The 27,955-nt window shown below is 44.2% G+C and overlaps 1 protein-coding gene across 1 annotated transcript in view; it reads right to left on the bottom strand.

Annotated features, from left to right (window-relative positions):
• Positions 1 to 26,809, bottom strand: part of MBOAT2 (membrane bound O-acyltransferase domain containing 2) — a 302,314-nt gene extending 275,505 nt beyond the window's left edge. Inside the window, exon 1 of the mRNA XM_040348642.1 lies at positions 26,334 to 26,809. Within this exon, the coding sequence (XP_040204576.1) occupies positions 26,334 to 26,405 (72 nt within the window). The 5' untranslated portion in view covers positions 26,406 to 26,809. The remainder of the gene's footprint in view (positions 1 to 26,333) is intronic.
• Positions 26,810 to 27,955: the final 1,146 nt, after the last annotated feature.

Raw genomic sequence — 27,955 nt, 5'->3', positions numbered from 1 at the left:
AAGGCCCTATAAGGCTACTTTCACACTGATGCGCAGTGGTTTACCTGCACTGTGGGTCCAGCGCAGTGTACCTCCGGCTTTCCTGCGGGTGGCTGCACTTTACCTTAGACTTACTTCTATTATATCTTGCACTGTGAGAAAGTGCACCAAACCTGCAGGGTATAATAGAGGTCTATGGCTCAGTGCAGCTAACCTGCAGGTGCACCTGAGGATCAGTGTAAAAGCAGCCTAATAACCTTTTTTTTAAAGTGCTAATATTGCTAAACTACCTAATGTTTCATAAAAAAAATATGCCCATTGCAAAACTATGTGATGTTTAACCACTTAACGACTGCCGCATGTATATATACGTCCACAGAATGGCACGTACAGGCAGATGGGCGTACCCATACGTCCCTGCCTTTCCGCGGGTCGGGGGTCCGATCGGGACCCCCCCCCCCGTTACATGCGGCGGTCGGTAGCTCTGGGAGCGATCCAGGATGAGGGGGCGGCTATTCGTTTCTAGACACCCCCCCCCCCCGCGATCGCGCCCCGGAGCTGAAGGACAGGGAGAGCCGTATGTAAACACGGCTTCCCCGTGCTTCACTGTGGCGGCTGCATCGAATGTGTCATCCCTTTTATAGGGAGACACAATCGATGACATCAGACCTACAGCCACACCCCCCTACAGTTGTAAACACACACTAGGTGAAACATAACCCCTTCAGCGCCCCCTGTGGTTAACTCCCAAACTGCAACTGTCATTTTCACAATAAAGAATGCATTTTAAATGCATTTTTTGCTGTGAAAATGACAATGGTCCCAAAAATGTGTCAAAATTGTGCGAAGTGTCCGCCATAATGTCACAGTCACGAAAAAAATCGCTGATCGCCGCCATTAGTAGTAAAAAAAAAAAATGAATAAAAATGCAATAAAAATATATCCTATTTTGTAAACGCTATAAATTTTGCGCAAACCAACCGATAAATGCTTATTGCAATTTTTTTTACCAAAAATATGTAGAAGAATACGTATCGGCCTAAACTGAGGTAAAAAAAAATTCTATATATTTTTGGGGGATATTTATTATAGCAAAAAGTAAAAAATATAGAATTTTTTTCAAAATTGTCACCGCAGAAACCGCAGAGGTGATCAAATACCACCAAAAGAAAGCTCTATTTGTGGGGGAAAAAAAGGACACCAATTTTGTTTGGGAGCCCCGTCGCACGACCGCGCAATTGTCTGTTAAAGCGACGCAGTGCCGAATCGCAAAACCTGGCCTGGGCTTTTAGCTGCATTTTGACCCGGGGCTTAAGTGGTTAATAAACTTACTTTGTTGTCTTTCAGCTTCTGCTAGCATCGCTAGGTAGGCTGTTAGAATGGTCCCTGTCCCAGGCGGAATGATAAGAAATGCACATTGCCTGGGACAGGAGCCGCTTGCTTCCTCTGGTGCCTACTCCATCCACTCTGATGCTCCAGGATGGTGGGTTGGCAACCTGCGATCTGGGCTTACCGACCCACCATCCCAGAGCACGAGGTTGCAGACCACCTTAGAGGGCTCTGCGGGCCACTGGTTGAGCAGCCCTGCTTTAGACTCTGCTGCAAGTGTATCTATGGTAAAAACATCAACTCATATATTCATTTCCACATTATATGTCAATTATTTTTAGCCTACTATTTAAACAATCTTGAATTCAAGGATTTACTTCCTTGAATTATGTGTCACATATTTACTTAGCCCTGTGAGTAGGCACTGCTGTGTCACACACTGAGCCGGTCTTCTGGATTACAGATGTGCTAAGAGGAGGAGTTTCAGGAGTCAGTACAGGAATCACTGCTTGCAGTCAGCAAGGTACCATGGGATATGTAGTCATTAGAAACTGAACATCAAAAACAGGGAAGCTGCAAAGCATGCAGGGAATCCAGGAAGTTGTAGAAAGAGATGGCCAGCAGACACAACATGAAAGGAGATTTTTCAAGTAAGCTTATATTGGATTGTCAAAAATAACTAGCTTTTGTATTGCTAACACAACGCTAATGTTAAGAAATGAAAGTGTATGCTGTGACCAAAGATTGATATCCTGCTCCAGAGTCAAGACTGCTATATAATGTACCCATCCAGTGAGGCTCCCTGATCACTGCATGGGTTAAATGCTCTAGACCAGGGGTGGCAAACTCAAATTCATCGGGGGCCGCATCAGCAGTATGGTTGCCCTCAAAGGGCCGGTTGTAAAAAAAATTGCCTCTGCATTCAATTACTACTGGTTTTAATAATAATTTAAGTAATAACTAGCCTTGAAAACAGAAGCCTAGGAAGAACAGCAAGCAGATATTCAAAAGTCAAGAGTACGCTACGTACAGAGTGCATGGGTCAGGATTGCGCTACATACACAGTGGATGGGTCAGGATTGCGCTACATACACAGTGGATGGGTCAGGATTGCGCTACATACAGAGTGCAGGGGTCAGGATTGCGCTACGTACAGAATGCAGGGGTCAGGATTGCGCTACGTACAGAGTGCAGGGGTCGGGATTGCGCTACGTACAGAGTGCAGGGGTCAGGATTGCGCTACGTGCAGGGGTCAGTATTGCACCCAAAGTTTCCTCACATCACATGTACTCTCTCCTACCTTCCTACCTGGCCCAGCTCTGGTACCTCCCTGTATAGGCGGCTCCCTCCCTTTGTATTGGGCTATAGATGGTACCATCCCTCTGTGAGCGGATCTCTGTGTTTAGTAACAGTACTTGGATTTTGACATATGTTTTTTACCATTACATCAAAATAGCAGCACACTTCATCACAGTGCTTAAAAAGCCTCAGAACACACCCCGCTGGAAGGGAGGAAAAGAACAGAGCTGAACAATCTCTGCCACTATGCTGGTCAGAGGTCAGCGTATTATGCAAAAAAGCCAGCATCGCAGGACAGACAGAGGAGGCGAGAGAGAGGAGGCGGTGACAGGGTGGAGGTGGAGGTGGAGACAGCGCGGCACGTAAGCTGGGACAAAGCTAAGGGTAGGGGCGGAGGCGGCGGAGAGAGGCGGAGGCAGAGAGAGGCATTGACCGCTGAGGGGTGGAGACGGAGGTGTGGATGGAGGCGTAGACAGCGTGGAGGGGGGAGATGCTCCTTCTCATGGTGACTGACTGGCCACGCATGCGCTAAATGCTGCGCCGCTCGTGAGACTGAGGGGGGATGTTTCTTTCGTTGCCTGGGATACCTCGGATAACAGGTTGCTGTGCGGGCCACATGACCAGGCCTGGCGGGCCGGATTCGGCCCGCGGTCCTTGTGTTTGCCACCCCTGCTCTAGACTCTACAGGGACAGGAATAAGGTGAAATACCTACCTTAAAGCCTCATTCCCATGCGTGTACTTAAGCATACACCTGTGTAAGGCTGGCCATACATTATACAATCTTTTTGTACAATTTTCCTTTCGATTTACCAAAATCATATAATATGAGGTCAAACCTAAACATTTTCAATTTGAATGCAACCAGGAAGGCCCTTGTATTACATGGTTGAAGGTAAATCTAAAGGAAATTAAACAAGAAAATTGTATAATGTATGGCCAGCTTTAGGGCTGTGTTTGCCCGAATGGGATGCACAGGTGTTCCCATTCCAATGCAATGGATTACGGCGGATGAGCAGACAAAGCCGATGTTCTCAATTTAACATCTGCCTGCAGGAATGTGCAAGACCGTGAGGAAGGGTTAAAACTTCTGTGCTTTCTGTGTCCACAATTAAGAGATTTCCCCTAACCTCCTGTCACAGTAGTAGGTGTATCCGCAGCAGGAAGTGAGATAGCATCAAAACCCTGACAGAGGTTCTAATCATTTCAACTCTATCAAAATCAGATGAAAACGTTCTGTCAAGAAATGGGCATTTGAAGTGGTAAAGGCTGAAGGATTCTTACCTTAATGCATTATTTGCATTTTTGCATTAAGGAAAAAAGCTTTTTAGGTGCAGTTCCCTCCCCCCCCCCCAAACTAACCAGAGCCCAATATCGATCATGTACTATGCCTAAGAGCACCTCACAAAACTCAGTGACAGGGGGGGAGCCGCACTGTGTGTGTCAATAGACGCACACAGTGAGGCTCTGGGTCGAGCCCGCATGAGTACTCCTGTAGCAAGCAGCTTGCTAAGAAGTCACTTCGAAGGCAGGAGGAGCGAGGAGCACTGGCAGAGGACCCCAGAAGAGGAGGACTTGAGTTTCTTTGTGCAAAACTATTGCACAACACAGGTAACATGTACAGTGTATATATATAATATAAAAAAAAAGACCCTTTAAGAATCACTTTAAAACAACAGGGTTCACTAGGTTTAAGATATTAGCAAAACACTTTATAAAGGAAAAATCTAGTTTGATTAAAAGCAGAACAATGGATCTGCTGAATTCACTATACAGTCACAATTGATACAATTGTTCCTTGTAAAGGGAAAGCAGCACCAAAGTTCCTGATCTCAGTATACTACACGTGTTCACTGACAGCAAATGAACCTAGAGATAAAAATGGGGACACCATAAAAGGAATTGTTTTTCAAAGAAAGGCTTGATTTTTCCAGACTATAATGGGGTTATATTAGGTGTCTCTATTAGATACAAACAATGTTTGGCAGCGTTTTCTAAAGGGCTTTGAGGGAACCTGAAAAGTTTAATTACGACATACAAAATCACAAGGCTTCTCGTCAGGTTATGTACCATGTCCCTGTGGTTTTAGTTATGCCTGTAGAGCAGCAGTCCACAAACTAAAGCCCTCTGCTTGCTGTGAACTGGTGCCTATGATGAGCATGTCAGGCCTTCCCTTTGCAAGACGGAGCTGCTGTATGCACATTGGCAGCAGATGTCCTGCGCTGGAATGCAGTCTTCCAGCACCTGGCAGTTTACCTTAGGCAGGCTGCTGCATCTGATGGGCACAGGCACTGGTGAGGCTGCATGATGGGCACAGGCAGGCTGTTGCATCTGATGGGCACTGGCAGGCTGCTGCATTTGATGGGCACTGGCAGGCTGCTGCATCTGATGGGCACTGGCAGGCTGCTGCATCTGATCGGCACTGGTGAGGCTGCATGACGGGCACAGGTAGGCTGCTGCATCTGATGGGTACAGGCACTGGTGAGGCTGCATGACAGGCACAGGCAGGCTGCTGAATCTGATGGGCATGGGCAGGCTGCTGCACCTGACTGGTAGGCTGCTTCTGACTAGCACTGGTGAAGCTGCATTGGATGGACACTGGTGAGACTGCATTAATCTCTTTTATCATGTCTGCAGTTTCTGACCGTCTCATGTATCATGTCTGATAGAGGTGAACCAAATGGAAATGTTGCTAATACTATTAGCAGTGTGTTTAAGTTTAAGTAAGAGATTGCAGACATGATACACAAGATGGTTAAAGACTGAAGACATGATACAAGAGATGGTTAGAGACTGTGGACATGATATAAGAGATGGTTAGAGACTGTGGACATGATACAAGATATGGTTAGAGACTGTGGACATGATATAAGAGATGGCTAGAGACTGTGGACATGATACAAGAGATGGTTAGACTGTGGACATGATACAAGATATGGTTAGAGACTGTGGACATGATACAAGATATGGTTAGAGACTGTGGACATGATACAAGATATGGTTAGAGACTGTGGACATGATATAAGAGATGGCTAGAGACTGTGGACATGATATAAGAGATGGTTAGAGACTGTGGACATGATATAAGAGATGGTTAGAGACTGTGGACATGATACAAGAGATGGTTAGAGACTGTGGACATGATACAAGAGATGGTTAGAGACTGTGGACAAGATACAAGAGATGGTTAGAGACTGTGGACATGATACAAGAGATGGTTAGAGACTGTGGACATGATACAAGAGATGGTTAGAGACTGTGGACATGATATAAGAGATGGTTTGAGACTGCAGACTGCAAATTCCTTGAGCTTTTCTTGCACTAAAGGTGCCAATAACGACGAACAATAAATTCATAATAATTTAAATTGATGATATTAATACAATACAATTATATATAAAAAAATATATTTTTTGAAAAACTGTCAATTTCGGTATCGGTACAACAATTAGTGCATCCCTCATTTTCGGTTTTGGTACCACAATTTCCATTCGGTGCACCCCTACTTCTCCCAAAGGCATCAATGACGAAGCACTGATCCTCCCAGTGGCACCAATGACAGAGCACTGAACCTCCCACAGTCACCAATGACAAAGCACTGATTATCCCAATGGCACCAGGGATGGAGCACTGATCCTCCCTCTGGAGCCAGTAATGGAATGCTACTCCACTGACTGCCAGAGCATTATGTACTCCTACTAACCAACGATGCAGGAGCATTTTTTTAGGCTCACCATACGTGATTAGATTTAGAATAGAACGATCATTCGTCAGAACATTCTTTCTTACCATCAATGAGTCAACTAATTTAGTCCCCTCAGGAGATTAGGTTTATACCAAGCTGTTTCAAAAGTTTCCACTTTTTAATGCATTTGCTGTTAAAATAAAATGTTTGTGAACATTCCTTGTTCCCAAAAAAACACCTAAGAAGAAACGTTAAAAACCATACTTACCCGAGAAGAGGTAGTCAGAAGCTTACCAGCGCAGTCCAAGAAATTGTGAACTAGACCTGATTCATTGTGAGTACATCTAAAACTGGCCAGACAGCAGAAGAACTTTTGGGGCAGATTCACATACAATTGGACAGGCGCAGCGTATCAGAGATACGCTACGCCGCCGTATCTTACCTGGCTTAAATTCGAATCCAGGGAGAATTTGCGCCGTAAGTTACGGCGGCGTAGTGTATTTCTGGCGGCGTATTGGAAATTGGGCGGGTTGGGGGGCGGGTTTCATTTAAATGAAGCGCGTCCCCGTGCCAAATGAAATGCGCATGCGTCGTTCCTAAATTTCCCGCTGTGCATTGCGCTAAATGATGTCGCAACAACGTCATTTTTTTAACTTAGACGTGACTTACGTCCATCCCTATTCACGGACGACTTACGCAAAAGAAAAAAAAATTCAAATTTCGACGCAGGAACAACGGCCATACTTTAACATGGCAAGTCTATCTATACACCACAAAATAGCAGCTTTAACTATACGCCGGAAAAAGCCGACTAGAGACGACATAAGAGAATGCGACGACCGCGGGTACGTTCGTGGATCGTCGGAAAAAGCTCATTTGCATACCCGACGCGGAAAACGACGCGAACTCTACCCAGCGGACGCCGAAGTATTGCATCTGCGATCCGAAGGCGTACGAAGCCGTACGCCTGTCGGATCTTACCCAGATGCCGTTGTATCTTGGTTTGAGGATTCAAACTAAAGATACGACGCAGGAAATTTGAAAGTACGCCGGTGTATCAGTAGATACGCCGGCGTACTTGCTCTGTGAATCTGCCCCTTTGTTCCAGGAATGGTTCAAATTGTGAGTGGGGTCAAATAGACATTCTTTTTCGACCACAGTGATGAGAAAATTCTAAAGTGTGGAATGGAGCAGTATTCTCGAACAAACACATTTTTAAAAGCAAAAGTGATTTTCATTTGGGAAATTACATTCATTCCAAAATTGATTGTTAAAATCAACAAACTTTTGAGGCACATTTAAATTTCATTTGTCAAGTCATCGAATGTACTGATGAGAATTTTCGTACTCATGTTCAATCAGAACGTTCATGGGTAAATCTAGTAATGTATGGTCAGCCTAAGGGGCAGTAAAGGAAGGTGGGGGGGTCAAGGGCTCAGCCTGCTGAGACATTTTTTCCTATGACCGTGGTTAGTGCATGTCGGCATGAATGTGCGAATGTACTTCATACATCAGGCAAATGATTCGACAGCAAATGTGAGAGATCTTCTGGAACCTAAGTTTCATCCCTCTCAGGCCCCATACTCACGACCAAACATGTCTGCTGAAACTGGCCCGCAGGCCAGTTTCAGCAGACATGTTTGGTCGCGTGTGGGCGCGAGCGGGCCGAATTCCAGCAAACATTTGCCCGCCGGGCCTTTTCCCAGCAGACAAATATTCCTGGACTTGTTTTAAAACAGTCCGCTGGAATTCTGCCCGCTCGGACATGTACGGTCGTCAGTACAGACCTACCGTACATGTCCAGGCGCCCGCCGTCCCTCGCATGCGTCGAATGACTTCGACGCATGCGTGGAAGCATTTTAAAGGCGGGCCGCCCACGTCGCCGCGTCATTGTCGCGGCGACACCGCGTCATCGACGCGGCGACACCGCGGACACGCCCCGCGTATTGTTTACGCGCGGACTTCTGTACGATGGTGTGTACAACCATCGTACAGAAGCCCTCTGGCAGACATGTATGGTGAAAACGGTCCGACGGACCGCTTTCACCATACATGTTTGTCCGTGTGTACCCGGCATCAGAGAGACGCCTCAGCTGTTTCAACAGCTCGACATGCTGCTTTTTAATTAGTGCACACTTCTTTAATTTGTGGTTCACCAACATAAGCGTGATCTGTATTTCTGCTAATCTGCAGACAGAATTCAAGAGATGAGAAACGACAGGGGGTTTATTGTTCTGTCTACACAATTAAATATGTGGATGTTAAATATTATTCCAGATATTATTCCACCCATAGAAAGGACTCTAAGGAACCAAGGCTCTTCCTCTAGCTTACATATAGTATATACGGTAAATAATTCCACGGTGGTTGTATCGTTCACCCCCAGGTGTGTGATCTTTGTGAATTCAGGGGAGGAAGAAGAAAAACACACGACAACGCTTTCATCTCTTATGCCCCGTAAACACGTGCAGGATTTCCGACGGGAAAAGTTCCCATCAGAAATCCTGAGAGGAAAGCAGAGAATCTGCTTAGTCAGTCTTTCCCCCTACACACGAGAGGTTTTCCCGACAGGAAAACTGCAATGGAGCTTTGGTCGGGAATCCCGGCCGTGTGTATGCTCCATTGCAGTTTTTTCCCACAACTGCCAAAAAACGCCGGGCAAAAGTCACTGGTTTTCCCGGCGGGAAAAAAGAGAGCTGGTTCTCTTTTTTTGTCTGGTGGTTTTTGGGCAGTTTTCCCGTCAGGAAAACCAGCCGTGTGTACGAGGCTTTAGGAGAAAAAAACACTAATGTCAAAGCCTGTCCAGCCTGCTCCGCTGCAAAAAGAAATGACTGGAATGTGCTTGGAGGGCAGCATACTAGACAAACAGATATTAGCCTATCACAAGTGAGATCAGCCAGCGTTAACATACATAGCGGTTGATTTACTAAAGGAAAATCCACTTTGCACTGCAAGGGCACTTGTAAGTGCAGTCGCTGTAGATCTGAGGGAAAGCTCTGAAATGAAGGGAAGCTCTGCTGATTTTATCATCCAATCGTGTGCAAGCTAAAATGCTGTTTTTTATTTTCCTTGCATGTCCCCCACAGATCTACAGAGACTGCACTTAAAAGTGCACTTTCAAGTGCACTTGTAGTGCAAAGTGGATTTTCCTTTCGTAATTTAACCCCCCATAGTTACATAGTTAGTCAGGTTGAAAAAAGACACAAAAAATAGAGAAAGACGAAAACCCCCAGCAAAACATGCTCCAATTTGCAACAGCAGGGGAAAAAATTCCTTCCTGACCTCCAAGAGGCAATCGGATTTTCTCTGGATCAACTTTACCAATAGATGGCAGTTATAATATATGCATTTAGGAAATAATCAAGGCCTTTCTTAGAGCAATCTACATGTGTCAAATAGGAGAAATTGTATTTTAAAAGTAGAATTAAAGGCAAAACTTATTTTTCATTTTGGATAAAGTAAGGGAGGGCTATAACCGATCAGGTTTTTTTTTTTTTTTTTTGCCATCTGTGTCCTACTGGGGAGATTTACCATCACTTCCTGTCCCACTGCCACAAAAGGAAGTGAGAGGAAGTCCCTGCAAATTAAGGGAACCCTTTGTGGCCCCCAGGTCATTAGAACTAGTGTCCCCATTGGAAGAATTCCACTCTATTACTTTTCTGGGGACAAGCCAAAATGTTGGATTTTCTTTTACTTTCATTTTCAATGATAATTATTATTATTATTATTATTATTATACAGAATTTATATAGCGCCAACAGTTTGCGCAGCGCTTTACAACATCAGGGAAGACATTACAGTTACAATACAATTCAATACAGGAGGGATCAGAGGGCCCTGCTCGTTAGAGCTTACAGTCTAGAAGGGAGGGTCAAGTGGAACAAAGGGTAGTAGATGTGGGGGGTGATCAGATGGACAAAATTAAAGTACAGTTGTTAAATGTGGGTAGTATAGGCTTCTTTGAAGAGGAGGGTTTTCAGGGATCCTCTACACGAGGAACTCGACAAGCCTAACAAGGAACTCGACGAGGAAAACGATGTGTTTCGCCCGACGAGTTCCTCGGTCGTGTGTACGAGGCCTAAAAGTTTTTCACTTTTAAACAAAAGAAAATTCACTTTCTTTTGTTGTGTAATCTTCAGGCCTAAAATGATTTTTTAAACGTGTTCAAAAAAAGAACAGCAACAAGGTCTCTGGCAGCGAAAGGGTTAATGTTGTTCTAATGATTACAGAGCTGCACTAATTTGTGTCACAGTGCTGCGCCCCATTGCAACAACATGCGGAGCTATGCATTGCACTACGTAACAATAAAGACATGCTGCATTTTTTAAGCAGCGCGTTGCACTTCCGTACAATGTTATGCTTTCTATGTGCCCTTGTGTCGAGCTTGTTTAGATCTATACAGATCAATGCATTTCATTGGATATAATGTGAACAAGCCCTAAGCATGGACTGCATGAAACAGAAGAGAATGTGATAACATGGTGCGACATACCTAACATAGGATCAACTTTTTATACCAGCATAACCGAACGCTTAACAAATTACCGTCATGAGTCACAAACAAACGTTAGATTGATAGACTGCAAGCAGGCTGACACTAAACACACCTAAATACACAGCGTGTACACTCAACGCTCATCACTACTGTACACATACATGAAGGTAAACCTGGACTGTATTTTAGCTATGAGTTCAGCTTAAAAACACACACCTTAAAGAAAGTGGTTGTAAACCCATTTGAAAAAAAAACAAACCTGCAAGACAAAGGCATAATGAGCTAGTATGACTAGCATACTAGCTCATTATGCATTACTTACCTTAGATTGAAGCCCCCGATGCCTTCCTCGGTTACTTCCGGGTATCGCTGCTCCGGCCCTGTGATTGGCCGGAGCGGCGATGACATCACTCCGCGCATGCACGCGGGTGATTTAAAACACGGCAATATATTTAGCAAAAACGGCATTTACACTGCGCCTATGTTTACGCCGTAGACATCGATGTACTCCTTTTAGGAAATATCTCCTAAACCGTGTAGGTCTCGGAGATATTGCAAACATCCACAGGTAAGCCTTAATGTAGGCTTACCTGTAGGTGCAACTCACCGAGGAGGGTTTACAATAACTTTAAGAAGCTTCTGTTTCTTTTATTAGCCAGAGAAGGTTCCTCTGTGCTCCCCTATGATTTAGAGGCTACTTTGGACAAACTTCAGGACATCGCTCGATTGACTCCACAGCCATGTGCTGTGACGTGATTTTGCGAAGCCCTCCTGAAAATACTTGCAAAGAATATGGCAAGAACTCTGCCACATAACATGCTTCAAGTGACAGGCTTTTTCCACCACCCCAGACACCTTTTTTCCATGCATGAGAATGAGGGGGCTTTACTTGCTTCTTAAAGCGGAGTTCCACCCAAAAGTGGAACTTCCGCCTTAAGCACTCTTCGACCCCTTATATGCCACATTTGGAATGCCAGAAACTCGATCGGAGCTGTATTCTGCCGAGAAACCCGGGCGGGTGTACACTTTTGGCCGAGGAAGCCGACGAGGATCTCGGCGAGGAAATAGAGAACATGTTCTCTATTTCCTCGTTGTTCAATGGGAAATTTCGGCTCGCAGAGATCCTCGGCGGCTTCACAAGGAAGTCGACGAGCAAAATGATGTGTTTTGCCCGTCGAGTTCCTCGGACGTGTGTACGAGGCCTGAGAATGGAGGTGCCGGCCGGAGAGGGGAGGAGAGGAGCGGAGCTCCGGGCGGCCACGTCGCTGGACCGTGGAGCAAGTAAGTGTCTGTTTATTAAAAGTCAGCAGCTACACTTTTTGTAGCTGCTGACTTTTAATAAACACTAAAAGGCCGGAACTCCCCTTTAACTGATATTTAGGGTGTGTGTATATAATATATGTACATATACTCACTGACAACTTTATTAGGTACACCTTGCTAGTACCAGGTTGGACCCCCTTTTGCCTTCAGAGCTGCCTGAATTCTTTGTGGCATACATTTAACAAGGTGTTGGAAACATTCCTCAGAGATTTTGGTCCATATTGACATGATAACATCACGCAGTGGATGGTAACATTTAATTATTTGTGTGTTATTAATTTAAGCAGACTGTGATTGTCTATTGTTGTGACTTAGATGAAGATCAGATCACATTTTATGACCAATTTGTGCAGAAATCCATATCATTCCAAAAGGGTTCACATACTTTTTATTGCAACTGTAGATGCCTAAATGCATTGAGTTGCTGCCATGTTGTTGGCTGATTAGCAATTTGCGTTATCAAGCAATTGAACAGGTGTACCTAATAAAGTGGCCGGTGTGTATATATACACATTATATATATATATATATATATATATATATATATATATATATATATATATATATATATATATATATATATATATATATATATATATACTGTATACACACACACACACATATACACACACATATATACACACATACATACATACATACATACATACACACACACACACATATATATATGTATATATATATATTGCTACTAGGGAGGAGCTCAGGTGTATTTGGATACAAGTCCGAACCTGCCTGAGCTATCCCACTGCGAAGCTGTCAAAGCAGACAGCCAATCATAGGCGGCAGAAACAATTACTGTCCTGCAGCGATACTTATGTAAGGGGTGTGTATACGTGTGGCTGTGGGGAATGCCTCCACCACTTAGGCCCCTTTCAGACGTCCGCTCCGTCTGTCCGTTCATTACAAGTCCATTAACGGACTTGTAATGAATCCCTATGGGGACGCGTCCGTTAGCGGATGGAGCATCCGCTAGCGTCCGCGTCAGTCGGGTTCCGCTTTTCCGAGCGGAAGACACCTTATTTTTCTTCCGTTCGGCGGAACGGACCGGATGCAGACGGACAGATGGACCGTCTGCATCCGGTCCCCCATAGGGGAGAGCGGAGCAGAGACAGGGCGGTCCCTGCACTGTGTGCGGGGACCGCCCTATCCGCCGACAGCTCAGCGGGGATCCCCGCTGAGCTTTGGCGGACACATGGAGCGGACCGAGAAACGGTCCGCTCCGTGTGAAAGAGCCCTTATAGTTAGCTATTCACTTTAAGGCCTGGTTCACACCTATGCATTTTTTGTGTGTTTTTGTTTTGCAGAAACACACTACAGTCCATTTAACATGGTTTCCTATGGATGTAGTTCATATCTGTGCATTTTATGGAAAGGGCCAGGGACTTTTTTCTGGTTTTTGGTTCCATAGACTTCAATGGATCAAAAATGTGTATTGAAAAACACAAAGGCCCAGATTCACAGAGAACGGGCGCACATTAGGCCGTCGTAGCGCAAACAATGTACGCTACGCCAACGCAGCGCAGAGAGGCAAGCATGGAATTCACCAAGCCAGTGCTCCCTACGCTGCGCTGGGTTTCGTAGGCGTACGCCGGCGTAGGTGGAAGTGGGCGTGAGCCATGCAAATGAGGCGTGACCCCATGCAAATGATGGGCCGAGCGCCAGACAGATACGTATCATGAACTGCGCATGCGCCGAGACGTGGACGCATCCCCCTGCGCATGCTCACAACCACGTCGCAACAACTGCCTAAACTACGCCAGATCACTGCGTACGGCGTGAATGTAACCTACGCCCAGCCAAACACATCCTACATAAAATACGCCGGCTTGTGTTCCCTGGACCTTTGTATGTCTGCTGCTGGGTTACACCTCCTTTATGGGGAATAACTTTACGCCGGATGTACAACTTGGGCGCACGTATGTTCGTGAATCGCAGATTTCACTAATTTGCATATTTGAATGGCTAATCAATGCGTCCAGCCTAAATGTGCGCCCACCCAAGTTACCCAAGTTACGTTGGTGGGATGAAGCCTGTTTTTAGGCGCATCTTAGTTTGTGCGTCCGGCACACAGATACGACGGCGCACATTTGCACTTACGTCGGCGTGAGTGCTTTGTGAATTCGGGCCAAAATGCACCCGGAATATGCAAACTGCAATCTCCATAAGTGTGAATCAGGCCTAACTGCTGACTTGTGTCTGAATCTGAGCTCATTCCTGTATTCTACATGAAAAAAGCACCACCATACATGCGATTTCAACATCAAAGCCCTTTTACACAGGCATTATGATCAAGTCCCGGGGGTAGGCAGGTGAAAATAGGCACAAGTCCATTTACATCTGCCTGTCTATAGGGATCAATGGACCTTCCAATCATGAATAATTGACTTGTACCTGTATACACCTGCTTACCGTAGGGGTCTGCTAACAATTGGAATAGGACACCAACCTCTTCCATTTAGACGGAGTGGATTGGATCAGAGGTAGTAAGGTGTAAATGGACAGCGCAGTCTGTTTACTACTGACCATCCATACAGCAGAACAGGCTCTCTCCATGTCCTCTCTGTAGAAACCGAGCCAACACAGAGATGTTATCCAACTGCTGTGCTCTGATTAGCAGGGGATCTGTGAGCTGAATGGAATCTTGAATGTGAACCTAGGCCTCAGCCTAGGTTCACACTGCTGCGAATTCAAAATCGCGGTAAAATGCGCGATTTTACCGCGATTTCGCGGCTGCGATTTTGCCGCGATTTCGGCCGCAATTTAATGTAAATCGCGGCCTGAAATCGCAAAAAGTAGCACAGGAACTACTTTTTGAAATCGCAGATGCGGCGTCGCACTGATTAGGACAGTGCCATTGCCGACAATTGCCGCCGATTTGAGATGCGATTTGACATGTCAAATCGCATCTCAAATCGTTCCAAATCGTACCCAGTGTGAACCAGGGCTAAAAGCTCCAATTGTGCATCAAAACTTTGCCGTAACAAACTGCAGTACACTTTGTTAACAAGTTGCAACTTTGTTATCAGTATTCTTTGGCTGAGACAGCCATAAGGAAGCCAAAGCTTGGTCCCCAGAGACTCGTTGGTTATTTCAATAAATGCAAACGGAATGCCTTGTATTTTGTGAATGGTGTACAGAATAGAAGGTGTTCTGTGTGAATGGACAAAGGGAGAGGAGGACAGATAAACAACAGTACAGCTTCTGTGTATGAGATCCAAAGCTCTCAATAGTCACAGCACTGGAAGTATAGAGATATAAATAGTATCTGGCACTAATCAAATGGCAAATAAAGGGAAGCCATCCTAAAAGTGGCATACTGTACACCTCTAGTGAGTAAACTTTTTTTTACAGAGCAGATTTTAGATTGTATTTCCCCACCGGGGAGCCACGGTGCTGCATACAGCCACCCATAGAAATCAATGGCTGTTGGGGGTACAAGGCAAGGTTGCCCTCTGGCCATAGAACCCATGGCTATCTTGCTCCGTTCTGCGGATATGGTGGGAGGACTGATGGTGGGACCCTTGGTGGAGCGGATATCATTGTACGCGGACAACACGCTTCTGTAACTTAATGACGATTCTGACTCTTGTGGTGGCTCTGGCGATCATAGACCGGTACGGCAATTTCTCAGGGGTAAAAATGTATTGGAGTAAGTCCAATGTATTTTCCCTAGCTGATTCTGCCCCTCCCCCATCACATCCAACTCCTTTGCGGGTCTCCCAGGTCAGGTATCTCGGTATTGAAATACGTAATGATTTATCTCAATATCTGACAGATAACTTCTATCCTATCCTACAGACTTTAATACTAAAATGCCAAATATGGAAATTCGCTCCCCTTGACCTCTGTGGGAAGGCTAAATCTATTCAAGATGACATTTCTCCCTAAATTCCTTTATATTTTTAGAAACATCCCAAACCTTTTCCAGCTGCCTTTTTCTGCAAGTTAGATGGAGTTGTTATGTCTTTCAGCTGGGGAGGGGCAGTTCTTAGGATAGCTAAACATAAACTACAGCTCCCTCTGTCCTCTGGTGGCCTGGCACTGCCCCGTTCCTGGAAATACTACTGGGCGGCAGTGCTGGTCACAGCTTGCCCAAATCTGAACTAATCCATCGGTAAATCTGGAGGCGGCTGTCATGGGATCCTACTCTGCTCTAACATGGTCTATAGGGGAGTAAGGGCTACCCCAGAGGCAACAACCCCTATGCGGACTACAGTACTGGTGTGGGAACAGGTTACTGCCGCCGTTAGGACAGATGACATTGTCTCACCCCATACTCCGCTATAGGGCAATCCTAAATTACCACATTTCCTAAATTATCCATTCCAGACCCCAAATTTAGTGGGTGTCTGAGCCAATAATATGGCTCAGACTGTGATGATTTATACTAAATTAGCCTCTGTTCTGCCAGTGGCTGTGCCTGATAGCATTTTTCCACTTCCACTGTTGCCTGTAGGTGGCGATACCACCACAGGCCAGTGTTGGAACACGGGCAAGCCATATATTATTGAGTATCTTTCCTTGGGAAAAGCCCAGTGGGAGTGGTGCTCGCTGTGAATGCCGGGAAGGGATACTTAAGGACAGACGCCATATTTTGGGGTCCTTTGCCTCGTGGCCCTCCTGGTGCGAGGTATGTGTTGGGTGATTTCCAGCCCCGGGACCATGTTGGCTCGAGGCTGCATCTCTACCAGTAGGCCCGGTTATGCTGACTGGGGCCTACAAATCAAGAGGGATCCCAAGCTGTCCATCTAAACGAAGGAAGCTATACTTAATAAAGGAAACCAGGGGAGGACCTGCCCTGGAGGAGACCAAGCAGAAGGCTTATGTCTCGGGATAGGCCTGGTTACCTTATTAAGGAGGGATCGACAACTCAAGTTGTCCTACAGTTTGCTGGGTCGGCTTAAGGGCTCTTTAACTGTACGGCTGGAAGTTCTGGTGTTATATCCTGTGGCAGAGGATTCCGGACTTTTCAAGTTGCTCTCAATCAGTCAGACAGCTTGACAGCTAGAGGTTTTACATCTTGTGTGGACATTGGAGTTCTTCCAGACTTTCTTTCCCTAGACGACAAGTGTTGAGGTAACGTGCAAGGCCCAAATTTAAACCAGCAGCTCCTACGAGGGTAGTGCTACATATGGAATTGCAAAGCTTCAACAGAGGATGCCTGCTGAAGCTTAACTTCCCTTTCCTACACTACAGGAGACACATTTAAACTCCCCAGGTGGATGCTGTTTGAAAACAACTGAAACACACAACTCAGTTGCAATTTTCCTGACTGGTCACCATACCACCACATGTAGTTGAAAGGTTTCTTACCTCCCGAAATGCAGACAGACCCTACCATATATCTCTGCATTACATGCGGGGACTCAGATAGGGACTCCCCCCTATTCCGCTCCTGGAAGGAAAATATCCCCACCCTTTCAGAGCAGGAATAGGACCAGGCAATACAGCAATATATTCCGACAGTAATTTCCTATAGATTCATTCATCTAAAATGTATACATAGGGCATTATACACACCCCAACGGCTGGCTCGGATTTATCCTACACACTTGGAGACATGTCCCAAATGTCAGCAGGCAGTAGGTACATATTTTCACATCATTTGGGAATGCCCAGCTCTTCTAGATTTCTGGAGGAAGGTGGTGGCAGATATAAATATAGTTACTAATCCCTCTGTGAAAGTGGACCCCAAGATGGTCCTTCTAGGTATTACCAATTCAGTGGCACAATCCACACATACAAAACTGTTATTGTTCCATCTGTGTTTCTATACTAGAAAGGTACTCCTAAAAAACTGGAAGTTGGCATTGCCCCTTACAGTTGCCCAGTGGAGTCTGCTAGTCGATTCTGTGCTACCCTTGTACAAACTTACGTACATTGGACGCAAATGTCCACAGAAATTTGGAAAAGTATGGGACACGTGGGTTACTATTAGATCACTCGATCTCTAGACCCCTACTCTCTATTACGTGGGAAGGCGGAGCACCAACTGAGGTTAAAATGGGTTTCAGATCTCCAGCTCTGGTTTACATATAGCCGATTGTGCCAGTTTAGAATAGCACCTTGCTAGTTCCAGTCCTCCCAGTATCTTATTTCGATGGCCTTTCCTCTGTGTGAATTTTGTTTTATTTTTATCTCTTTCTCCTATTGACCTATGTCTACCTCCCTCCCATCCAACCCCCTCCCCCTCATATGTTTTATTCTTCCTTCAGTTGATACCTGTCCCCCGAAACAGGTGATAACAGTGAGCAACATCTAGTGAGTTGGACGATTTTGGGATACCTCCCAACTCCCTGAAAGGAAACTCCTGGGAAGAGACTGACTTGACTTTGTACTCTAAATAACCCTCAGGCCTTGTACACACGACCGAGTCTCTCGGCAAAAACCAGCAAGAAACTTGCTGGGAAATATTTTTTGGCCGAGGAAACCGGTCGTGTGTACATTTTCGTCGAGGAAACTGTTGAGAAACTCGACGAGCCAAAAAGAGAGCAAGTTCTCTATTTCCTTGACGGGAATGGAGAAAATTGGCTTGTCAAGTTCCTCGACTGCCTAACAAGGAACTCGACGAGGAAAACGATGTGTTTCACCCGTCGAGTTCCTCGGTCGTGTGTACGAGGCTTCACATCCAATATAATCTCCCCCCCCCTTCTTTTTTTTTTCCTTCCTGATCTGCTGTTTTCCAGAAATGTACTGGTGAATATGCCTATTTGTGTTCTTTTAATGTATCCTATGCCTCATTGTTCTGTGTTAGACATTTGTAAATCTGCTTTGTTCACTAATAAAACGTTCCTGTTAAAGAAAGAAATCAATGGCTGTACTTGCATAAAGCCGATCCGTAGACGGAACATTCATCTTTATTGCAACCACAGGTTGCCCCATCAAAACAGACAGAGTTGACAGGGGAATCCCTCCCGTGGAGCCATTGTGTTTCCCTTTGGGAGAACACAGTGATTAATGCTAGCAGCTATAAAAGACGCTAGTAATAATTGCATGTAAAATCCGGTAGACTGGTTGTACCCAAGTTAATAGATCGATTAACTTGGGTACATTTAGCCTGCCCATACATGGTTCAAACCTCAGCCAGTTCCTGGTCCGGTACTTCTATGTCCGGCTTAAGCATGCACATGTGTATGGATATACTCCCCTGGATGAAGACAGTGTGTAACTCAGTGCCTATGTCTGTATGCATGCATAATTAGGGAAGTACCAGCGTATACATGGTAACGGCCAATTAATTTTATATCCAGGTGTACGCAGCACCCTTGTCTCTCAAGCTGGAAAATACTCCCAAACTTTCCTTCATACAGCCCTAGGCACCTGTGTGCATGAGGCCTTTAATGCAGGAGAATTTGGGAAGCGTAACATTTGTTTATACTTCCCAGATTATTTCTCATGCGTTTAAAGTATAACTAAAGGCAAAACTTTTTTTTTTTTTTTAAGTTTTGGATTGAGTGGTTTAGAATGGCTGCTAGGTTTTTATTGTTGTCTGTGTACCAGTTAGAGTGAATCACCCTCTCTATTTTTCCTGTTTATCGGTATGAAAAGCTCACATTTTGGGTTGGCCTCGGAACAGAAATACAGTGGAACCTCGGATTACGAGCATAATCCGCGTCAGGAGATTGCTCGTAATCTAAAGTACTTGCATATCAAAGCGAGTTTCCCCATTGAAGTCAATGGAAGCGAAAATAATTTGTTCGCATTGACTTCAATGGCATACAATACCGCATGCGGCCAGAGCCTCGGAAACGGCCAGAAAGGCCCAAGGACACCTCGGCTGACCTCGGTAAACCTCGGAAAGACTCCATTCCCGAGGTTTGCCAAGGTCAGCCGAGCTGTCCTCGGGCCTTTCCGTCCATTTCGAAACGGTGCTGAACGACGACCCCTGGGCTCCGCTTGGCTCTGGTGTCCCCCCCCTTCAGGCCAAACACAGTACTGCACACCGCTTTGGCCTGAATCCTACTCATTTTGCGAGACAACACTCACAAACAGAGTTAGGATTTTTTTAAATACAGTGCTCATATTGCGAAAACGCTTGTTAACCGCGTTATTCGCAATCCGAGGTTCCACTGTAGAGGGGAAATCTTTCAATGGGGACCCTGGTTCTGGTGACAACCAGGGATTCCTGCACTTACTGGAGGGATTTCCTCTCACTTCCTATTTTGACCATGGGACAGGAAGACAGGAAAGGAAGGCAAATCTCCCCAACGGGACAAAAATAATTAAAAAATTCATCTAAATTGAGAAAAAAAAAAAAGTTTTGCCTTTAGTTCTACTTGAAATACACCAGAGGCAGGAGGCTTGTGTAACTGTAGCCTAAAATATACAGTCACCAAGAGTAACATTATAACATCACAACATACAGTAAATAGCTACACTTTAACACACAGGGAGTACACAAACGTTTTCAATCCGTAAGCACTTCATGTGTAACAAATGTGTAACAATTAGCATAAAAATCCATAGGCTTGTAAACACATGATTTATTAGGATTGACACTGCCATGCTATGACCAATATAACAGACCAGTAACCTAGTAATACAGAGTAATCAGTTTCTATGCACCTAAGAACATTTTATCCTAAACAGCCATAACAATACGTGATCTCTGGCACAGACTCTATAAAATGACACTTCATCGGTTGTACGGATACTTTCCTTTGTGGTGAGAACTTCCTGAAACAACACACTTGGATTAATCTGTTGCTTAGGCCTTGCTCATCTGTATTTACATAGAAATTAAGAGTTACTAGCCACAGGCTGTCTGTTCAAATACTGTAAGCAGTTTCCTATTCCGGATAAAAAATAATAAAAAAAAGATTTTTAATATGATGATTTTTAGTAGCAAGAGACAGCAGATGATCAACACAAAGCAGATGAGATAGTAAACCCTACTTGTTTTATATAAATGATCAATTAAAAAATGTATGGATCTTTTATATACTATAATAAATATATGAATCTTTTATAGAATTATAATAAATATATTGATCTTTTCTATAAAAGACCAATATATGGAAACACTACTCCAGGACCTGAATATAACGGAGATGATGTAATCCTATCAGTCAATGGTTATTTTATACAGTTGGCTTCTCATCCAGTAAGCCCAGTGATGGACACTGCAAACAGATTCTGGCAAGCCTTCTTTAGCCCTAAAATGATTGCTAATATGACCAACAGCTCTTATCAAAGTAAACAACAATCCATGTCAGATATCTCAAGTTTATTAACTTTTTAAGGCCTTACACGCTTTGGCAATCGGACACGGATATCCATGCCCAGATAGAACCTCTTCATAGCAGGCTATAGCTGGCAAACATGTTTATGCTATGATAACTAGTTCAAGTGCCAGGTTTTACCTTACATGTGGCAATATGTCTACTGATTGCAAATTCTCAGATTTTTGAGGTAATGGCGATGTACCCAAACCCGAATCCCATCCCACAGTTCATCAGGCTCAAGCACAGCACCCGGGGAGGGGGGGGGGGAGCTAAGGCATGCTTAAAGTGACACTAATCCCAGGACTCTGCATTCACTATATCTCGTCACCCCCTGTACACAGAACTTGGAAATGCAATTATTTCAGTAAATATAAACTGCTAAATACAATTTCTCATCAGCAGCATATAGCAGTCTTAGGATTTCTATCAGTTCCTGGTGAAGCTTGTAGGAGGAGTTTTCATACTGCACTGAGCTGTCCTATGAGGCTGCAGTGCTCCTGACCCTCCCTGTGGACATGTCTGGACAGTGTTGATTGGCCCTGTGCTGATCACATGTACTCTCCCAGGGAAAAAAAATACTCACTAGCAATACACACTACACTGAGCATGTGCAGCCTGACTCCAAAGGCTCTGTCTTATCCAGACTTGTTCAGGGGGGCAGTGAAGGGAGGGGAGGATCTGTGCATACAAGATCAAGCAGCCTTTTTAATCAATGCCGATGATTAACCTCTTAGGCATAGCTCCCAACTGTCCCTGATTTCGAGGGACTGTCCCTGATTTGGAGCAATGTCCCTCTGTCCTGCTTTCCTCCTCATTTGTCCCTCATTTCGGTCTGATGTATATAAAATGCACTTTCTATTTCACTGTTTTCCAGTGCTAAACCTTTCATCTGATTTCTAAATGGCCGCATTTGTAAATTCTAAAAGCCAATATAAAGGAATAGTAGTGGTAAAAAAAAAGCACTTTTTTTTTTGTACAAATTCTCCTTTAAGGGGATTGGCAAGGGGTGAGTCCTATGCCTGCATACTTTTGCTGATAGGTGTCCCTCATTCTCAAAAAGTTGGGAGGTATGCCTTAGGTTCCACACTGAGTATAACAAGCGTGCTTTACGGCATTTACAGACTGATTTTACTGTTGTGGGTTTACTAACACTTTAAAGCGGGGGTTCACCCCAAAAAAAAAAAATGTAACATTACATTCAGCCGAGTTGTCAGAATGACATTAGGCTGTTTTTTTTTTATTTCATTGCCGTACATACCGTATTTTTACAGCCGCTACCGGGTATGTAATCTGCGGAAATGGGCTTTCCTAATAGATTGACATCCTTCCGATCGGCACATACAGTGCGTCACGAGTTGCCGAAAGAAGCCGAACGTCGGTGCGCAGGCGCTGTATAGAGCCGACTCGCAATCCGGCTTCTTTCGGCAACTCGTGACGCGCTGTATGCGCCGGTCGGAAGGATGTCGATCAATTAGGAACGCCCAGTCCCGCAGATTATATACCCGGAAGCGGCGGTGAAAATACGGTATGTACGGCAATGAAATAAAAAAAAAAACAGCCTAATGTCATTCTGACAACTCGGCTGAATGTAATGTTAAAAAAATTTTTTGGGGTGAACCCCCGCTTTAAGGCCCCATACACACTTCACAACTTTTGTTGTCCGATTTCCTTTAGGATTTACCAGAATAATGTAGTGCAAGGGCATGCCTGATTGCATACAAATTTAAACTCTTACGGTTTGACCTCATATTACATGGTTTTGGTAAATCTGAAGGAAAAAAATCTACAGAAAATTGTATAGAGTGTTTCCAGCTTTAGTCTATGCAAATACTGACTGGAAAATCAAAGAGGGATTTCTGGAGGGTTCTAGCAGCACTGTCAGTAGGCCTCTATTTAGACATCATGCTGTCCTTTTGCAAAGCCCCGCTCCTTGTACTATGTAATTATTTTAGTAAAAACTCAATTGTACTGTAGACGGCTCAAATTTTGGCCAATTCCTATTAGATCAGTCAAAATTTTAGGATGGGTGGCTACACTTTGCTTAACAAAAGTTGATTTTCCAGTTGATTTTTGTCGAAGAAGCTTGCTGAAAAATTGCAGTCAGATGCAATCACTGTTTGAATATTCTGATAGCCATAGGTCTCAGAACACAATAGCCAGCAGGGGGCATTCCTCCATCCACACCGTTTAGCGTGGATTGGTGGAATTTATTAGCCTTCTCTCATTTAGCCCACAGGCTGAATAAGAGAAATCTATATGTGTTTGGCTAGCCTAACCATAGAATGCACTACTCAGGGGTGGACTGACCATTGGGGCTCTCGGGCACTGCCCGAGGGCCCCATACCACTAGGGGGCCCCATCAGGGTTTCCAGGCTCAGTAAAACCAGGGACAGTATGTAAAAATCTGTGTTTTTTTTTACATCTGTCCCTGATATGTCTGAAACCGACATGCTTTTGATGTGAAAATCCAGAGATTTTAACTGTCCTGCCTCTGCACTGCCTCCTGACATTATGGCCATCTGTAAGCCTGGGGGCCCCATAATCTTCTATTGCCCGGGGGCCCCATGAGTTGTCAGTCCGCCCCTGGCACTACTGGAGGTAGCATGGGATCTGCTTCTCCATAGTCCAAACCAACAGATAAAAAGAGACAAAAACAGATAAAAGAAAGGAAAGATTGTTTTGTGTCTTCTGAACTATAAAGAGTCTTCTGTCACCCTGTATCCTCTTCCTCCTACAGTCCCCTTGGTGAATTTAGAAGTGAAAAAAAAGTCACAATTTAAAAACGTTGAGAATCAGTGCTGCCTCCTGTAATGATAATACTCAGTGTCCTAAATGGTAAATACAGATTTATGGTGACAAGCAAGATAGACTCTGCAACTATGTTCCAGTTATGTCCCAAATATAGTAAGACCTCTTTTACAAGTTTGTTTTTCCACTTTTCTTTGTAATAAATATCAATATTTGTTTGGGGAAGCCAGGAAAAGGTGCTGTCAGGGGTCAGTGTAATCACTTTCTAATTTTTTTTTTTTTTACCCACTATAGGTATATTTTTAGTTCGTATATATCGCCCTGCATTTCAGTATGCACAAGTAGATTTTGCTTTGGCCAAATACAACATGGTCAAAGTGATACTGCTGGCCCATTTACTAGTGCTGCCAGCAGAGTGCACCCAGCTGCTGCATGGACGGGGTCCAACATGTATTTATGAAAAGAATAAACCCTTTTACATTAAGGAGAATCCATTTTTTTTTTTACTGGCCTTTTAACCTTGTCCCAACCTACAGTGCAGCAGCACTGGTAAACCATGGCTACCCTACGATTACCATTATTTATTTGCCAAGTCTATTCGCCGCCCTTTTCAGCCATTTATAATCTTTGTACTTTAGATATGAGACCAATAATGTAAAGGCTTACCGATATACACAATAGTATCCAATACAACAAATAAATAAACACTTTTTACATTGGATACTGCTGTGTATATTGGTAAGCGTTTACACCATTAGCCCCATCATTAATATTATTGTTTGCAAAGTTATACACAACTAAAGACTGTTTAATTAGCTACACGCTGCCTCGGGAGCACAGTTAATTGTCCCTTCTGCTTTCCAACTTTGTAAAAGACATTGACAACTTGGAAAACCATTTCCTTTAAATGATGGCATTCAAGAAAAGTTGTCAGGGTCACTGCTTTAAAAAAAAAAAAATGCCACCTGCCGTTCTAATTCCTTTCAAATCACAGGGAATCCACCATGCCGGACTTTCCAAAGAGTGTTGTAAGTATCAATTGCTCTTGCTATGTACATGAAATTGTGTGTACTAAAGTCATGAACCCATCTCCAAACTAAAGGGTGGAAACCTAACAGGTGCATTGCACGCTGAAGTCAAGGCGGTATGCAGAGGCAGCAGGGTTCCCATTTATGTGTGTTATATAACATCATATATACAATAATGACCAGTACTAGGCAGGGACTGCATGGCTATTGCACCCATAAAAAGTTTTCCTATTGCCAACTTTTTTTTTTTTAACGTCATCAACTATATGGTAAGACAGTTTAAATGGCTACGTATATTCTCCAAGACTGCACTTACTCCCCACCTACTTTTATATGATATATATATATATATATATATATATATATATATATATATATATATATATATAATATATAGCCGTAAAAAGGGATGCCGGCTCGAGTCCCGACCACAACACTACCTGCCTGGAGTTTATATGTTCTCCCTGCGCCTGCGTGGGTTTCCTCCGGGTACTCCGATTTCCTCCCACACTCCAAAGACATGCTGGTAGGTTAATTGGTTTCTGCCTAAATTGGCCCTAGTATATGATGAATATGAGCTAGGGACCTTAGATTGTAAGCTTCTTGAGGGTAGGGACTGGTGTGAATGTACATTGTATATGTAAAGCACTGCGTAAACTGACGGCGCTATAGAAGTACCTAAATAATTATTATGATAATAATAATAATATACACACACACATACAGTCAATATAAGTCAGTGCATGCTCTACTTTTGTCTTTGTTTCTCCTAAATTCCAATTGAGAAAAAAAAAGTACAGTGACTTATATTGACTGTATATATATATATATATATATATTATATATACATATATACACACACACACACACATATACAGTCAATATAAGTCACTTCATGCCATAATTTTTTTTTCCCAAATTCCAATTGAGAAAAAAAAAGTGTGGCATCCAGTGACTTATTTGGAGTTTTTCTCGGATGACAGAGTGGAACCTGTTGGTCTCTTGCATCCTCTCTAATACCGATATGTGCGACTTAACTGATTAATATTATATATATATATATACATATACACACACATATTTTGTAAATATAAATATATTTTTGTTTTCATTTTTTTGAGGGAGCTTCACCAGGGTCAATGCTGTGCCCCGTCCAGCTGCTGACCTCTTCGACGCCCCCTGTCCCATCACCCCATCTACTTACCTGGTCTACAGGCAATTGCACTGCATGGCTGAGGGGGAGCAGCAGTGTGGAGCCCGTGGTACTTGTAGCCATGGCAATCCCTCTAAATGAAGGATGAGGAAGATGATGTTTAAGATTCTCTCCCAGCGATCCACGGACAGGTTGGCGCTAAGGACCTTCGCTCCTGGTCCTTGCTACAGCAGAAAAAAAAAAAAAGACAACAAATCCACAGATGTGCCAGCAGCAAGCGCGGTCCTCCAGCAGTAAAACAGTGAGATGCAACCCCCCCACACACAATGTGAATCCAAAGCCACAAAGAAAATAAAAATAAAAAAATAAAAAAATCTCTGAAGTGCTGCCACTTGATCTCACATCATGGTTGCAAAGGGAGAGCTGCAAGCACTGCAATGCAAAGCTCCAGTGGCAGCAGCAGTTTATCCATGCAGAGAAATGACAAAGCCACAGCCTGTTCTTCCACCTCCTCACACTGCTCAGTGTACTGAATGCAGAATTAAAGGGAGGAGGAGGAGGGAGGGAGGAAAAAGCAGCACTGGGCTGGGAAACAGCAAACCTTCATGTATGGAAGCCCAGACAGCACATTCTGTGTCATTCTGCAAATCAGATTTCCTCCTGTTCCTCTACAGAGGGGGGTGCAGGCTGCAGGAGGTCAGCTACAGCTCCTCGTGATGGGAAACGCGGAGTTATTCGTTATCGTAGCTTCAGCTGTATGTATACTGCATAGCTCCCAACTGTCCCTGATTGGGAGCAATGTCCTTCTGTCCCTCATTCCCCCTCATTTTGGTCTGATCTATATAGCTGTATATAAAATTTACTTTTTATCTTTCAAAAAGTATTTCCCAACGCTAAACCTTTCTTACAAATTCTAAATTGCTGCATTTGTACATTTTAAAAGCCAATATAAAGGAATAGTAGTGGTAAAATAAAGTCCTTGTGGATTTCATTAACCTTTTTCTGGGAATAATTCTCCTTCAAGGGGCTGTGGCAGGGGCACGTCCTATGCCTACATACATTTGATGGTAGGTGTCCCTCATTCCCATCTCAAAATGTTCGGAGGCATGATACTGCAATCAGAATTTATACTGTACCTTCACATTGGCATCGCTGTAGTTAATAATATAGCGGACCTTAAAGCGGAGGTTCACCCGTACATGACCCTTTTTCCCCTTAGATGCTCGTTTTGTCTAGGGGAATCGGCTAGTTGTTATAAAATATGAGCCGTACTTACTGTTTACGAGATGCATCTTCTCCGTCGCTTCCGGGTATGGGCTGCGGGACTGGGCGTTCCTATTTTGATTGACAGTCTTCTGAGAGGCTTCCGACGGTCGCATCCATCGCGTCACGAGTAGCCGAAAGAATCCGAACGTCGGTGCGCAGGCGCAGTATAGAGCCGCACCGACGTTCGGCTTCTTTCGGCTACGAGTGACGCGATGGATGCGACCGTCGGAAGCCTCTCGGAAGACTGTCAATCAAGAAGGAACGCCCGCTCCCGAAGACCCATACCCGGAAGCAGGCCCGGACTGGGACAAATAATAGGCCCGGGCATTTTAGATTGATCAGCCCATACAGTCATGGACTGACAACTCATGGGGCCCTGGGGCAATAGGAGATCATGGGGCCCCCTG

Source organism: Rana temporaria, chromosome 4, assembly GCF_905171775.1.
Source record: "Rana temporaria chromosome 4, aRanTem1.1, whole genome shotgun sequence".
In the NCBI taxonomy this organism is placed as follows: Eukaryota; Metazoa; Chordata; class Amphibia; order Anura; family Ranidae; genus Rana; species Rana temporaria.
Note: the sequence above shows the minus strand (reverse complement) of the source record. Positions and strands in the feature narration are given on the sequence as shown.